Source organism: Cyprinus carpio, chromosome B14 (assembly GCF_018340385.1).
Source record: "Cyprinus carpio isolate SPL01 chromosome B14, ASM1834038v1, whole genome shotgun sequence".
In the NCBI taxonomy this organism is placed as follows: domain Eukaryota; kingdom Metazoa; phylum Chordata; class Actinopteri; order Cypriniformes; family Cyprinidae; genus Cyprinus; species Cyprinus carpio.
This window is the reverse complement of record NC_056610.1, coordinates 18,296,760-18,313,779: the sequence shown is the minus strand read 5'-3', so window position 1 is coordinate 18,313,779 and position 17,020 is coordinate 18,296,760. Positions and strand designations below refer to the sequence as shown.

The window sequence follows — 17,020 nt, the reverse complement described above, 5'->3', positions numbered from 1 at the left end:
TGTGCTTCTTAATTTTGTTTTGGAAACCATGAAGGAATCTGTGACATTAGAAATAATCCTTGCTGACATTAGAAAAATTACTGTCCACTTTTGATTAGTTAATGCAAAAAGAATATAATTCTAAATCTTTAAAAAGACACAAAAAAAAAAAAAAAACTATATGAACTTTAATAAAATTAGTAATATCTTTAAAAGAAAAAGAAAAATTCTAACCACACACACACACACACACACACACAAAACTTGCTTATATACAACAGGTTTCTTTGTCATTACTCCAGCACTTAAAATGTTCCAGTACATATTTCACAACATAAACTTTTACACAAAAACGCATTTTATTGTATTATTGACATTCAATTTTTAGCTGTTCTCTAAGCTTCGCGTCAATTTAAATCTTAAAACAGGTCTAAAAAACAATAATATGTGATTCTGTCCACTGACCTCCTCCTCCCAAGGAGGAAACGCTGACGTCTGCGCGCGTCGTGGACGCGCACCTGTTGCACGGTGATCCGACGCTGAGTGAGAAGTTTGCGTTTGTTCTGGAACAACGTTTGGCAAAGTCACTGAGCTCGCAGGGAGAAAAACGGTGTGGGGAAATCCTGCGCTATTGGTAAGAAACCGTTTAAAGCACATTTGAAGAGATTTTGTTAAGATGTAAGATGCATCTATTTTATATACGACAAACTGTACTGACTGTTTATGTCTCGATGTATACACTCTTTTAAGATCTTGAAGTGTGCTAACATTCGTATTCTATTTTCCTTTACGCTAACTGTTAGTTTGCGTTTTATTTTCCTATACCTTAACTGTATACTTTTCTTTTTAATATTGGACTCTTTTATGTGTAATGTTTTTTTTAGTTAAGTGAATTTGACGTCGCTGTCCATGTGTTCGAGCAGGACAGATCCTTCAAATCTATATGCGCACTTTAATCCTGTCTATTTTCCTGAAAAATTCAAAGAATGAGGAACAGGTTTGTTAAGAAGGTCTATTTGTTTTTGGATATTGACCAAGCCAGTTTTAATTGAAGGGTATTGAATTTTTTCCTTTTCTTTTCTCACACGCTTTTCACCAGTTAAGCTCAAAGGGCTTTCACAAGGTTTATGGGTGCTAGCTACCAAGTAATAATCATCATAAATGCCTCATTAAAAAAGTACGTTTGCTGAAGACCTCCACCCATGGTTGTGTCCATAAAGGGCGGCAGCTCCTGTGAAACGCTGACTGCATGTTGTTTTCCTCTTTTCCTGATGACATTCCAGTGCCCAGTCCCTTTTCCCAGGCTCTTAGTTATTAATTCTCAAACAACATACATTTTATTGATTTGCTGTCCATAATTTTACCAGTGACTAATCAAAACAAGATTCTCATGCTCTCTGGTCAGAATATTATTTTTGTTCTTTTCAGTGAGAACATGACGAGAAGCTGTCTCGTATAAAGTAGCCTAACGTTTCCTATATTTTGGCAAAATACATACATTTGCTTGGATTGATTTATTAAATGATTTACTAATGCTAATATGCTTATACTTGATTTATGTGGTAGATGCTGGGATGAGAATATCTCCACTTCCCTGCTGCGATATTGGCATTGCGAACCATTGGTAACCAGCTAATTTGCATGTGGAGCTGCATGTCACAGGGTGTCCTTGTGTTTGTCTAATTACTCAGCTCCTGCAGGGAGGTGTTGAAGATCCTCTGACACTGACAGACACTGCATGGAGAAACTGTGAAAGGTCACTCCCTTTCTTTGTCAATTCCGCCCTGTCTCCAGGTCTCTACCCTTTTTACAAACAGCAGGACTTCCTTTATTTGTGTAACACTCTCATTATATATGCTGGACTTGTCTCTGAAAAGCAGATGACATATTCTTGGTTAGGTGCTTGTATATTCATTATTATCTGTAAGCATCACTGGTATGTTACTCGGTAAGCGGTTGTACAGGTATGTGGTTCTACGAGTTTCTGTAATTCGCATTTATGTTGACATTTAATATTTTGTTGGCTTAATGCATACAGAGCCATTTGTTTGTTTTTTTTATTCCTTAGAAGCAGGACTTGACTCCCGAGCATGGTGCAGAACATGGAGATCAACGTGTCCTTCCTGACTCAGACTGAGCAAGAATTCATACTAGAAGTCCTTCGGCGAGATGAGGAGCTGAGGCGCTTGGAGGAGCTCCGTGTAAAGTGAGTGTCACGGTTGTGTCATTGAGAATAAGACTTGTTCTAGAAATGCAGAATTAAATAAAATTGTTCATATGTAATTTATATGATTTTAAAATGGCAATAAATAATTTATCTGGTTCTCTGGTCTGATGAAAATTCAGCTTCACAGGAATAAATTGCTTTTTTTTTTTTAAAGCATATTAAAATAGAAAACAGTTATTTTAAATCATAAAAATATTTCACAATATTGCTGTTTTAACAGTTTTTTTTATTATTAAATAAATGCAGCCTTTGTTAGAGTCTTCTTAAAAAAAAAAAAAAAAAAAAAAACAACCTTTATAGATTTATTTTTGAACATATTATTTTAAATTTGAAGAATGTAGTTTATTTAATGTTTATGTTTGGTTAATGTCTGTTTCTACAAAATGAAGTCATACAAATCAGGGCTTAAGGCCTGTTCACACCACAAACTATAAACTATGAACATAGCTATAAGGATCACTATATTAGCATCCACACCAACGGATGATAACATTCTGCTTCTTGTAAGCACACAGTGCAGTTTTGTCATCTGCTTCAGTTTTAAGTGCTTGAGCTCTTTAAAGTCTGATTTATTCTGATTGGCCGTCAATGTTCGTAATGTTCATCAGCTGGAAAATAAAAATTGTTATAAAAGTGATTCTTCTGTTTCATTATTGTTATAGCTATGGTGTGGACTTCCCTATTCTCACAAAATTAGAGTAATTATTAAAACTTTAAAGTTATTGTTCGTTTGTGTGAACAGGCCTTTAGACTCTTTTTTTCTACCCTGGAAAGGATCAGGCAAGAAATTCAGGGGAATAAATGCTCATTTTTGTATTCTTAGGAAGCTAAAAGCTGAGTTGCTGGAAATCAGAAGAAAGGGTGCAAAACGTGGCAGTGGGAAATACAGCGAGCGCAGCTGTGGCCGCTGTCAAGAGCCTATGGGTCTTCTGGCCCACAACGGTATCCAGTGCAGAGTATGCAAACACCATGTTTGCAAAAAATGTCAATCTGCTCGACCCAACGGATCTTGGATGTGCACAGTGTGTGCCAAAGAGATGTGAGTGTGTACCCTGTGCCTCCCAGTATCCCTCTCTTTGGCCTCAGTCCTCTTAGGAACCCTATCATTAAGCTGCACATTAGACTGGAAAATGAGGCCCATGCTTAATGGAAAAGGTTAATGTTCAACAAAAAACTTAACTTTTTATTTTTTTTCAGAGATCTGAAGATGAGCACCGGAGACTGGTTCATGGACGAGAGGGTTAACCGCTATTCTACAGCTCCTGGACACAACTTAGTCCGTGTTTCCCTCAGGAAAAGGCCTCTGTGTGAGTGCAGGAAGCAGATGCCAGACAGTCTGATAGACTTTTTGTTTTCATAAAGGGTGGAAAGTTAAATTTTTTGTGTGTGTGTTCACCAAGAGGAGAGGACATAAGAATAGTTCTTCTGTTTACTCTAGAGTAAAATGGCTGGCAGTGTTTTAAGATTAATCATTATACAAAACTCACTTCCCTGTTTTAAAAATCACATCTCTCTGTTCTAGGTAAAAAGCATGAGACAGCTGGGGAAATGCTGTTAAACAGAGCCGAGTTGAATTCCAGCCTACCTGTGCCCAAGCCAAGACTGAAGGACATTGCACTAGCAAATAAGAGGTGTGTCATCATCAGCACTTATTATGTGTAGTCTCATGTTTCTACTGAGCAAATAATGTAATGTTCTTTACCGTTTAAATATTTACTATTACATTTTAAATATTTATGTTTTTCCAATAATCTCTTTAATGTGTTATATCACTTTATTCTATTAAATATCACACAGCCAAGTTCTTTGTTAAAGAGAGAGTTCACCCAAAAATACAAAATCTGTCGAAATGTATTTATCCTTATCATTGTTTTTCTGCAAACCACACATACACACACAAATATATTTGTTTTCGAGATAGTTCACATAGATATTTTCTGTACAACAGCGGTCTCCACAAGCTGTCAAGCTCCAGTAGGTGCAGTTTTGACTAAAAGGCATTTGGTTACGAGACATAAATTTGATGATAACGTCCAGTCTGTTTGTTTGAGATCTTATCATTGTTGTGTTCCACAGAAAAAAAAGCATGTAGGATTGTAATGATGTTAGGTTGAGTAGTAAAGTATATTTTTATTCTGTGTACTATTTCTATAATACATGTATGTCTCCAGCTATGCAGTGGCTGTATGGTTGAGGTGTTTTAATATTTATTTAACAGGATGACACCTTTGTCCAGTACTCTATACTTCATCCTGTCTCATTCTTTCAGCTCACCTTTTGAGGCTTATGAGGAACTTGATGTGCGAGAGCAGCAACGGAGTGACACAGAATCAATAGAAAAAGCCAGTCTGGGCAGCAGCCGCGCTGAGACCGAATTGTCCCACAGTACCCCCATAATACAAAGGTAAGATCTGATTCTGAGATGCAGAAATCCATGGCTAGTGATGTAGTAGTGTGATGCAAGCCTCTGATTTGCACCTAGAAAAGAGGAACCGACAGACAAGACTAGTTCAGCAGACCCTGCTGTGTCCATCCTGATGCTCCCCGCTAACAGTGACAGCCCATCTACCACTGAGACAGTAAGTGTTTATTCATAGCTCACCCTGTTAAGCCATGTATTTTCTCTGTCCTAGTTCTGTTTATGTGTCACCTATTGAAGTTCCGTCTCTCCTCCAAATTAAGCCTCATTAATTCATCACATGAATGCCTGCTCTGACTCCTTGCGTGACGTGGATAGGCTTTTCAAGAAAAGTGTCAGAAGAGTGCACAAACTATCAGGTACGAGTATACACTACTGTTCAAAATTCTGGGATCAGCAAGTTTTTTTTTTATTTTAGTGTCAGAAGAGTGCTTTTTTTTTTTTTTTTTTTATATAATATAGCATTAAATTGATCTAAACTTACTGTGAAGCCATTTAAAGCCAAAAATTTATTTCAAATAATCCTGTTTTTTATATTTATTAAATCATTCTGAGAAAATGTATTTTGGCTTTCCACTAAAATATTGAGCAGCATAAACAGTTTTTTTAAATTGCTAATAATAATAATAATAATAATTTTTTAATTGCTAATAATATTAATATTTTTAGATCTTTTAATCAGCATATTGGAATGATTTATGATGTTTGATTTGTTTCTGAAGATTGGAGTAATGGCTGCTGAAAATTCAGCTTTGGCATCACAGGAATAAATGTAATTTTAAAATGTATTCAAATAGAAAATGGTTATTCTGATTTATAATATTTCCCTTATTTCACAATATTACTATTTTTACTGTATTTTTTATTCCAGTTTGTGCAGTCTTGGTGAGCATAAGAAACTTAAAAATCTCACAAAATCTTTACAAAATTACAAAATCTTCTGTCCCCAAACTTTTGAACACTAGTGTACCTCTACTCTACTCTACTCTACTCTCGGTTTTAAATATGCAAAACTTTTTTTTTTGTCATAGATATTAAACCAGCCTCCACTCTTGATTTGCGTGAAGATGGAACAGAAAGTGCTACACCCTCTATGGGAGACAGAAGCCGGTCAGTTCCTGGCCTTAATGCTGTGAGTTAATTTCTTACAAATTCAAACTATTTTAAACAAGTTTGCACTGCATTATTTACATCTGCAGTCTAAAGTGACCTGAATGTCTGAGTTGTTTCATTAGGATGATGAGGAGAAGGAGGAAGATATTGATAACTTGGTGAATATACACAGGCAGAAATTCGGTAATAGCTCAGGAAGTTTGGGAGGCTCAAGGGTAATCCACTTTAATATTATTAATTACAATAAATATTAAATAGTTATTAAAATTAAGTAATATTGACATTGTTTAATTTTAAATAGATTATTACTAATAATACAATAGTATTTGTATATTTATTTTTGGTTTAAATTTATACACAAACTAAATAAAATCAAATATTAGACACTTGAATATGCTACCCAGCTGTCTTTTTTTTCCACAGTCTTTTTTTTTTGTTTCCTTTTTTTATTTCACAGACCACTCTTGGTAGTACGATGAGTGTGTACAGTGAAGCAGGAGACTATGACCGTGTGGAAGTGAGTGGAGATATTTTCTTCTCTCTCAGCTACGACGAGCCCAGCCAGTGCCTGTCTATTGTGGTTCATGAGTGTAAAGGCCTGGCTTATGCTGATGCAGCAAAAAAGAAGTGCAACCCGTAAGTAGGCCTCAACACAGAATATGCTAAGCGATTTATGTGATTTCCTGAGAGGGTCTCAGTTCTGTACTGCCTTCCAAGAATAATAATTTTCCACCCGTGAGTCATACCACTGGGTTTCGCCGTTACAGAGAGCAAATCACTGCTAAACTCCCCCGACTGGTTGATTTCTTTCTATAGATACGTGAAGGCTTACCTCCTCCCAGACAAAAGCAAGAAGAAAACCTCAATCAAACATAACAACATTAACCCCAGTTTTAAGGAAACACTGAAGGTATAGTTTCAATTCCTTTTCAATAAATAGATTCCTTGCAAAACCAAACTCCCCAAAATAACTAATTTCTCATGGCTTGGAACAACAAATATTATCAGAAACTGATACGAGTGGTTAATAATAGAAACACATAAGTCTATATGCTGTGCTTTAATGGCAGGTAATTAAAACACTGCACACTAACATCAGGTTTCGAATGGGCTTGGTATTGACAGAGAAGATAAGTACACTGTTATCACCGAGTCACAGTCAGACAAATATTAGTTCATATGCTTGCCCCATTTTAATCTAGAGCAAACAACATGCGCAGTTCACACAAACAGACTAAACAAACTGGCCAAAGCTCCTACATGGTAACCTCTCAATTTATTTTATAGTGACAACCTGTCTTGTGCTTGTTTGTTTTAGTATTCCATCAGCCGCACCCAGCTCATGACTCGAACACTGCAACTCTCAGTTTGGCACTACGACCGTTTTGGCCACAATGCCTTTCTGGGTGAGGTGGAGGTACCAATGGATAGCCATGATATTGACTCTGCACATCAAAAGTGCATGGCTCTTAGAGGAAAGGTTTGTTTTGATGCGACAGCAATAAGTCACTGTACTTAAGTTGTTGTTTTGTTTAGTGTTATGGTTAAGCCAAGTCCTATCTAAATAATTTGGGGAATCTTGAAATCTCAAAAACTGCTCACTGAACTCGCAATTAAATTTACGTATTTCAAATCAGCAACAAAATCTGATATGAACTGCCCCATGAATGTTATGTTCAAATAGTGTTTAAAAAGCTTATTTTTTAGGCTAGGCCAGCCAATGCGCATGCAAAAATAAGCTTTTATTAAAAATAAGCTCAGGTTTCTATGGGAACTGGAGATTATAATGGTCACTGCAGTGACGTAATGACTTTACCAGTCAGTGATTGGCTCTTTCATTAAAAGGTGGGACTATTCCGCCATATTACACGTTGCAGTTTCTCCCATTCTTATGTATAGGAGTGAACCATCTTTGTATCTCTACATTTTTTCCTGTTTGTCTTCATAGGCAGCTGCTCAGCCAGCATCTCCATTTGATCAGTACAAAGGAGAGCTGGTGATTTCACTGAAGTACATCACAGCAAATAAGACGCATGCAGAAGACTCTGATGGAAAAGGTGAGGGGAAAACCTTTACATATCTGTAAATGTCTTTAGCTTGTGTTACATAGTAAATTATGCCACCTATTCTCTACTGAGGAAAAAAGACCAGACCCACAGATGGTGCTGAGCTGCACGTGTTGATCAAAGAGGCCAAAAATCTGACAGCCATGAAAGCTGGAGGCACATGTGATTCCTTTGTGAAAGGGTTTGCAAACATTTGTTTTGTTTTAGAAGTCCCTTGTTTGTTTATATCTACTAATAGCGCTGTCTTTCAGGTATCTGCTGCCATCAAAGAAAAAGTCTTCCTCAAAGCAGAAGACTCCGGTAGTGAAGAAGACGAAGAACCCAAACTACAACCACACATTTGTGTACACCGACCTGAGTCTGGAGCAGCTGAAGGATGTATGTCTGGAGCTCACCGTTTGGGACAGAGAGACGCTGCATAACAACGACTTCCTGGGAGGAGTTCGCCTCAGCTTGGGAGGAGGTAATGCTACATATTCATTTAAGCTGAAATCAGTTCAGAAGCCTTTAACATGGATTTAATTACTGGATTCACCAACTGCAGATACCGAATTCAGAAGTGTCACTGTAACACCATTCAAGTGTTGTTTTCTTTTCTAGTCAAACTTTATTGATATGATTCATGTTAAAACTTGAGATAATAATGTATACCATACTAAAGTCTCAGCAAGATCTCTTTAATGTATCTTATATTCACTTATTTGGTAAAAAACAAAGTAAAAAATGGTGAAATGATTATGCAATTTAAAATAAATGTTTTTCTATTTTAATAGATCCTTCATGATTCATGATCCTTCAGAAATCAACCACATATGCTAATGTGGTGCTCAAGAAACATGTATTATCATTATTATTATTAATGTTGAAAACAACTGTGCGGCTTAATATTTCTGTGGAAACCATGATGCATTTTACATAAAAAGAAAGATCCAAAGAACAGCATTTGAAATTGAAATCATTTGGAACATTCTAAATGTCTAAAATGATGTTTTCACAGTGAATATCAAGGAGGGAAAGGAAGAGTGGGTGGCAGACTCCACAGGGGAGGAGATCTTGCTGTGGAGGAAGATGATGCAGTACCCTGACTCTTGGGCAGAGGGCACTCTTCCACTGCGCTCGTCCATGGGAAAGGGCAAGTAAGGACATTGCGCAATACCCATCCCCCTCGCCCCCATAGCCATTATCAGGACAGAGGGTTACACATTCCACAACATTTTGTTTGTTTTGTGTGTTGCTGTTACAGCTGTGCAATATGACAATATTATTTCATCACAGTAATATTTTAAAGACTTTTTAGGTTAATGAATATGACCGTGCATAAAATGCTTTTATATTTTTTAACATTTAAGGAAGTTCACAAATAATGATATGGAAATGTGCTGTGTGTATATGTTCATTATATTTATTTCCTATACATGTTGCAGCTGAATGGATGTTTTGAAATACAACATCATTTGAATGCTGTTCTTAAAAACGGAGACAGTAAATATTTTAGTTTGATTAACACTCTGGTTTTAAACGTGCACTTTATAAATGGCCCCAAAATATTTACGTGTTTAAACACAATGTATTTTAACGTCATAATGCTGATTTACTCCATTGTGAGCAACTTCTTTTTAGGAGCTACATGAAATTACCAGCATTTAATAAATATTAAATATTTTTAAGAATCCACATTGTTTGCTGTACACTCGATTATAGATAGTTTCTTCAGAATATGTGAATATCTTGTGCATCCTCACATGGCACTTTTCCATTTGCAGATTAAAACCTGTTTCAGTCTAAATCACATTTCCAGCTGTGATTCTCTGTGAATAATATCTGCAATATGTAGTTTCAAATGATTGTTGTCTAGGAAACAGGCTCTTGAGGTGCCTGTCGCTATAAAGAAAACTCCCCCCCACAACATCAGATCTGGAATTGATCAGATCGAGGTCAGTCACAGAAGTCCCTGTTCATCGCCAGTCTCTCTAGCTGCTCCTCTGTGAGGAGATACTCATCTACATATGAGTAGAGCTCATCAGAGGTGGTGGGGTTGACAAAGCGCTCCCGATCCACACCATACTCATCCAGCAGCACCATGGTGAAATATGCTGTAGATATATACAGCGCCTGTCTGTTACATACAAACAAAAAAACACATGAAAAACACATTTAGATTGGAAACACACATGCACAGTGGAGAGAATCAGCCAAACATTTTCTTTCAGTATGGAGTCACTGTTGTTGCAAAACCTCATGAAAGTGTTTTGTCCAAAATTGTCATGTGGCTTTTATCAAAATATGGCCTGGTCTTGAATAGAAAATAGACTGGTCAGTATGTCTCTGCTGGAACTTAAAGTCGGCATTAAATCCAGTTTAATTCCATGTTACTTGATGTACAATGAGAAAGCTTAGAATAGGATTTGATTTTATCAATTGGAAACCTACAGGACATTAAAAAAGTGAATATTGTTAATATCATGTTGACTTTGTGTGTTTGTTTGTAATATTGCAGTCATCTGCCAGTATGACTTCCATGTAAGTCTGTAAATACAGTAGTTAAGTATACAGTGTTTAACATGTAAACACTACTGTAGATAATTAGTAAGTTACCTAAGACCCTCTACGACTTCAGGATCTATTCGTTGTTCTTTGATGCGGCCCACTGCACGAGGTGAAGTTCCTAACAGCTCGATCACCGTCACATGTCGCAGATCCAGACCACACTCAGCTTTCTGTGAGAACGTTTCCACAATCATATGCACTGTAATATTCTCCTTATTTAAAATTATTTTTGCTTTAGTCAAAGACGTACAGTATCTGTATTACCTGCAGCATAATATTCTGAAGTCTGTACTTCTGGTTAGCGTTGTCTGGAGTAGACACAACAAGAAGTCTTCTCTTTTCATAAAACTGGTCAAGCAGAGCACCAGCAGACCTGACGTCTGTTTTAATAGCCATTACTAAAAGAAAAAGCAAATGTTTCACAAAAAAAAAAAAAGTGTTTGACTTTTAAAAATAAACCTAACCACATACTCACATACACACTGAGCGGCTTCATCAGACCAGCTGCGATTGAGCTGACAAACGCGTGTTGCAAAACCTGTCCTTTCGAAGCCAGGATCACAATGGTATTCACATACAGCCCCAAAATTATTGCCATCAGATGAGCATGTCAGATAGCCATGCATAGGCGGCTTTAGCTTTGGGCATCGTCTCACTGAGGGAAAGAACATTTCGGTTTAAGGCATATTATAAACCACTGTATAGTACAACTGACTGGATCTAGAGAAGGAAGTTAAAACCTTAAGTCACATATTAATAATGTTAGTTACTGTTAAAGGCATGGTTCCCAAAAATATTTTAATTCTGTAATCATTTACTCATGGCTTTATTTCTTCTGTTGAATGCAAAAGATATTTAGTGGTTCCCAAAAAAAAATTAATTCTGTAATCATTTACTCATGTCTGGGTTGTGAGTTTGAGTCTCGGGCCGGCAGGAATTGTGGGTGGGGGGAGTGCATGTACAGTTCTCTCTCCACCTTTAATACCATGACTTAGGTGCCCTTGAGCAAGGCATCGAACCCCCAACTGCTCCCTGGGCGCCGCAGCATAAAATGGCTGCCCACTGCTCCGGGTGTGTTCACAGTGTGTGTGTGTGTGTGTGTGTGTGTTCACTGCTCTGTTTGTGTGCGCTTCGGATGGGTTAAATGCAGAGCACGAATTCTGAGTATGGGTCACCATACTTGGCTGAATGTCACGTCACTTTCACTTTCACTTTCACTCTCATGTCTTTTATTTCTTCTGTTGAATGCAAAAGAAATGCAACTAAGTCAGTGGGGTCCAATATTTATGTTCCACAGGAATCTGAAATAACAAAGGTGAGTAAATGATGACACGGTTTTCATTTTTGAGTGAACTTTCTCTTCAGCACTTCGATAGTAGAAGCTAATCCAAATTGTATACTGGCTTCACCTTCAACATGCACTGTAAACTTGCATGTGGCTGTGTTGCGAGCCTGGTCAGAGACTTTATATCGAATTACATGTATTCCTTCAGGAAAGTCAGATCCAGACTCCAGCCCATTTCGCAAGACCCTGATAAAGGATGACACAAAAATGCAGTTTACAGGTTGCTTCTTGGACACAGAGGAAGTTGGATGGCTTTCATAAAATGTGATGCACATACTGAAGTGCTCTGTCAGCGGTATCTTTAGCAACGGGACGATCCCATGAAACCATGGCAGTTAGTTTTCCTGGTTCTGCTATCTTCACTCTGGACAAAGGACATTTCAGTTTGGGGGGGTCATGATCTGAAATGATGCAATTTTTATTCAATGTTACAAATTCTTTTTGATTTAATAGATAATGACATAATGGCTTCTGTCTAATACATTAGACTAGATTTGCAAATGTACCTGCACACGTCGGTTCTGTGCCACTCCATGTTCCCTCTTCTTGGCACATCCGGTAGCGATCTCCCTCAATCTGGTAGCCTTCATAGCAGGTGTAGTCACACCTGGAGTCTACCACGAAACCACGGGTGCAACTGTACATACCGTAGTCAATCAGAGGCAGAACATGGCAGCGTATCTCTAAGATTCAATCATAATATAAACACATGGTTCAAGTAAGGTACTCTGCAGCAGCTGCCAAATACATGTTTGTTACTGAATCAAAGAATTAGTTTTATGACACTTTTTAAGTGCACTTACTTCGACAAATAGCGGATCCAGACCAGCGGCGGTTGGGCATGCACTGCACAGACGATGGTCCCAGCCGTTTATATCCTCGAACACAGGAGAGCAAACAGCGAGTTCCAAGCGAGCCCCGGTGGTGCCCGCCTCGAGGAGAAGAACAGGACACTTCCCCATTGGACAGCTTAAGTACATGACACCACTGTGGATCTGATGGCAGAATGGTTTTAAAGTAGCTGTAGCATTTTGCAGTTAGTCATATTTTATAATTAGTGCACATATTTACGTTTGTAGTCCAACTGAGGGGTGTAGTAAGTCTCGTCCTCATGCACAACTTCATTGGTGTCATTGTAAGAAGACGTTGAGCCTAAGAGCAAACATATAATAAAATCTCAAGCTTTGATATCAGAAAAAAAAGTCTTCTAAAAGTATTTTTTCAAAAAAACTGAGTCAAAATATTGGCCGGCACATCATAGCAGCAAATCAGCTGCATCATTAGTATCCTGCAGCCTCAGCAGTAGAGAAAAAGATCCCCAACCACCCATTTTTGTTTCCAAGCAGCACAACCACCATCATCATTCTTTCCACTCACACACGTTTTTCCGGTTTCACATACATACAGTACTCAACATTTGAAGTGGATCAAAACCTTTCATCAAAGTTGTCCTATATGCGTTCTTGTCTTGGGACAACTTTGATCAACTTTTTTGATCCACTTCAAATGTTGACTACTGTAAAACTTCTGTGAAACTCATTGTTTAAAACCATGAGCTTTCCCTAAAATAGAAGGATAATTTCAGGAAAAATATTAAGAGAATATCCCTAAAGGCAGCTTAAAAAGTTCAATACTGTACAGAATGTCAGCTGAAATCTAGGTCAGAATTGTTTTAACCAATGCCAAAAGGTGCTGCTGTTTACACACAAAACTGAAAATCCAGCCAAGTCAGGGTTTTCAAGTCCATGTTTACTGGATTAGGATCTTTGAAAATAATTTTGTAGAGACTGTCTCACCAGGAGGAGGTTCTATGTAATAAATATATTGGAGTGGCTCAGTGTTATTTTAGTACTTTTCCATGCATGAAAAAAGTTTTACATTTCACTAATTTTCTAAGCTGAAGTTCACCTAATAACTGGCAGCTGGTTACCTGTCTAGCGTGTTTCCATGCCTTCATCCGTAGTCATGCTGGGATAGAATCCAGTGACTGTACATAGAACAAGCAGCCATAGACAAATGGATGGATACTTATTGAGTCACGGAATATATTCTTACAACTAACCATTTCCTTCTAAGTAAAAGATTGAGACATGTCTAAGCACAAGAATATCTGAATCTACGCCAATGATATGGAAAGAGGATAACCGTATGCAAAGATGTTGCCAGGCCTAGAGGGATCTCATTTTAAATATCCATCCAATTTACAAAGCGTTTGACCTATGTAGGGTCGGGGGATGCTGGAGTTTATCCCAGAGTCTTGAGATTTAGGCAAGGAAACACCATGGACAGATGTGCAGACTTTTTAAATACATTAAATATATAAATGCAGGATTTTTACTGATAGAGAGTGACTGCAGCTGTCTACAGAGCTGTAACATACCAAGACTGTGACTCAACATTTGTCAATACCCACACTGCTGTACACTACCTGGAAAACATTATGTAGCTCTCCTCAAGGGAAAGCTTTCCAGTTTGTGTGAGGAAAATGTTGTTCTCATTTTCACAAACTATTTGGAACTGTGCCGAAAGCCAAACCACTTTACTCTTTTTTAATCACACAAAATATTTACATTCCCATGAGCAGTCAATCAGTTCACTTGTATAGCTGATACAGTGCATGACAAGATATTTCTTGCTTATTTGTTTGTTTGGATTTCGACCCAAACATGACACGGGTAAAGTTGTTCCTCTAAAAAGGTCAAATTAGGTCTCTGTCACAAATGGTAAGCTCACACTCAAGTCATTGAGTCACTGGGTTATAATTTCAACTGTTTAGAAGGTATGGACATAATTCATCAAATGGTAAACGTGTTAATAATATGTCTTTAGGGACATTAAATGCTTAATAGATGAAATATTGTATGTTTATGTCTATGAAACTACTCCTTTGGCCAAATGTACGTGACTTATTCCCCTGGAGTCTGAATCATTTGAATCAGAATCTTGCAAGACAAACTAGTGCGCCACTGAATGACTGGGGTTCTGAGAATCAATAGCTGGAGGAAAAAGACGCTAAATTAAAGAACATGTTTAAAAGTTTAGTCTGTCACTTTAGCCTTCATACTATTATTTATGAAGGTTTTGATTTTCAAATAATTTCTAAAAGCTAAAACAAAATCTCCATTTCTCCACTAAGACCTGATAGTCCGTAACTTCAGTGCAAATGTAAACAGCTGAACGGTTGAGAAAGCTTAAATGATGTACTTTGCTTTACAAAATTAACTTAACACCGTTCAAACAAGAGAATATTACAGTTTCATAAATAAAGAGAATATAAAGATCTCTTACCCTCGTTGTAATCACCTAGAGACAGACAAATGATGCACAACTCAACAAAAAGTACAATAAATCTGATCATTGCATTTGCTGTCAGGCGGAAATATGGCTATAAATGTTAGAAGCAGATTTTTTACTTAAAGTATATGCTTCTATTTCCAAAGTAATCGTTCGGATAAAAAAATCTTGACAGAGTTGAGTCTCACGCAGTGAATCCCACGCAGCCTTCAAACGACTGGCGTCTCTACATTGTCTCAGCACAAATTTCTTCCACTAGTCGGACTTGCAACTCTTCTGTGTAATATGCTTGGACGGATGGTGGCACTGCTGTTCCATTATTTTTGAAACTATGGCCAAAAATTAGGTCTATAAGGTCTATGTAAAGCATTTCAGATTTTTTTTTTCTCTCTTCTACTATATGTAGTTACAATAACAAAAGGAATTAGAAAATACTGAATAATTAAAGAACAAATGAACAGTTCAGATGCAAAAGCTTCTAAGTGCAGTCTGAAATTTTCTTCTAAAATTAGCATTTTTTCTCAGGCTCCTATGTTTATGTAAGTTAATTCACTTTAATGGCAATGAAAATAACCTATTCATTGCCATTAAAGTGAAATTGCCGAACCTACACATATGAAGCCTGATAAAAATGCCCATTATAGATGAAAATTTCAAATGGCACTTTGAGCTTTGCATCTGAACTCTTCATATATAGCCTACCTCGGGGTTGATAAGACAAAGAAATTAATTTAGATTTATAGGATAAAATATACATATGTTATTTTGAAGTTTTAATGAATTGAATACATTTTGAAACATTTCAAACATCTCCATTACTGCAGTCTTTAGTCTAGATAGCAGTAATTACCTATTTGCGCATTTGATAAATCCAGTAACGTTACAGTAGCGGAATTCCTTAATGGATCAGTGTTTTGAACGTTTTTTTTTTCTTTCTCCATTTTGTAGTATAAATAATGTGAGGAGTGTGTTCACATTAAAAAGCGCATCCGTACTAAGTGCATTTCGAATAACCAAAGATATTCTTTATAAAAGTTAAGAGTCAACCACTATACCTAAAATGGCTAGTTTTAACACGCCCCCACATGTCTACTTCACGATGTGGGAAGATTTGCATAACTCCTCCCAAATGTTCACGCAAAGAAAGAAGTAATAACTTTGATTCTTGCTGTAGTATTGTTGCTGCTGCACCCGCCGTTGTGGAGATGCTGTGTGTTTCATTGTTAAAGTGAAACTACTTTGTTTGGCCTTCCAAAAGAGAACTATATCCGCTTCGTCATGCCTAGAGCTGATACGTGCTGGTCGTTGAGGAAATACATCAACCTCGTGCTGTGAATCACCGGATCGGCTTTCACTGTGGTCAAAGCGGAGTCCAGCCTGGGGTCGTCACATGTGGGTACCCGCCGGCCACTCCTTCATTGAATCCACCAGCCGCGCAGTTCTCAAGACCTCCAGCCACCGCTCACTCAGCCCGACATCACTCTAGGTTGCTGTCCGTTCCTCAGTTCCAACTTTGCAACTTTCCAACTTTGACTAAACTTACACAGTATATACACATTTCATTACACAAAATACACAACATAATGTTCTTTTTAGCAACATCATATGACCCCTTTAAAAATGTAAAGGCCTACAGTAGAGGGGGTGTTTAGTGCCTCAGTGATCACCGCCTATTGGCGTAACTCTAACCTATAGAAATCGGTGTAATTCAAGGACTGTCTGGAGATAACGGTTGTACAAGGAATTAACGACAAGGTATTAAAATTTACCATACACAATTGCAAGATGATGATGGTTCATCATTTAGTTTTGTGAGGTGTGAACACACTGTTGTTATGTAAACACTTATTGTTCCGGTTCCTCCCATAAATTATTTCACAATGTTGCATTTTTGTTGCAGGCATGCTACATTGCTGTACAAAGTGTTGTAAACAGTACAATGAACATATCTTTCAACATTTATCCACTTTTTTGAAAACATGTTGTTGGTAGGACACTGAAATAATTAGCTGAACTTTATTAACATTTGC

At 37.4% G+C, this 17,020-nt stretch overlaps 2 protein-coding genes across 8 annotated transcripts; one reads left to right on the top strand and one right to left on the bottom strand.

Annotated features, from left to right (window-relative positions):
• The first annotated feature begins 268 nt into the window (after positions 1-268).
• Positions 269-9,478, top strand: sytl4 (synaptotagmin-like 4). Of its 7 annotated transcripts, none has more exons than XM_042738328.1 (19): positions 270-613; positions 1,546-1,603; positions 1,680-1,735; positions 2,048-2,185; positions 3,030-3,245; positions 3,404-3,513; positions 3,729-3,837; positions 4,476-4,610; positions 4,689-4,785; positions 4,888-4,984; positions 5,657-5,757; positions 5,861-5,953; positions 6,196-6,374; positions 6,555-6,648; positions 7,057-7,218; positions 7,687-7,795; positions 7,877-7,985; positions 8,056-8,267; positions 8,802-9,478. In XM_042738328.1, the coding sequence occupies exons 4-19, from the start codon at positions 2,070-2,072 to the stop codon at positions 8,942-8,944; spliced, it is 2,082 nt and encodes a 693-aa protein (XP_042594262.1). In that variant the 5' UTR covers positions 270-613; positions 1,546-1,603; positions 1,680-1,735; positions 2,048-2,069; the 3' UTR covers positions 8,945-9,478. The 7 variants fall into 7 exon arrangements, with proteins under 7 accessions (XP_042594269.1, XP_042594262.1, XP_042594264.1 ...); XM_042738330.1 differs by having other exon boundaries at positions 1,680-1,773; XM_042738335.1 differs by lacking the exon at positions 5,861-5,953 and having other exon boundaries at positions 269-613.
• LOC109049232 (sushi repeat-containing protein SRPX2-like) lies at positions 9,185-15,236 on the bottom strand. Its single transcript, XM_042738336.1, has 10 exons — positions 14,985-15,236; positions 12,768-12,848; positions 12,500-12,691; positions 12,203-12,379; positions 11,974-12,097; positions 11,761-11,882; positions 10,827-11,006; positions 10,616-10,749; positions 10,400-10,521; positions 9,185-9,920 (listed from the first exon to the last, which is right to left on the bottom strand). Exons 1-10 carry the CDS (start codon positions 15,052-15,054, stop codon positions 9,740-9,742), a joined length of 1,383 nt encoding a protein of 460 aa, XP_042594270.1. The 5' UTR covers positions 15,055-15,236; the 3' UTR covers positions 9,185-9,739.
• Between the last annotated feature and the right edge of the window lie 1,784 nt (positions 15,237-17,020).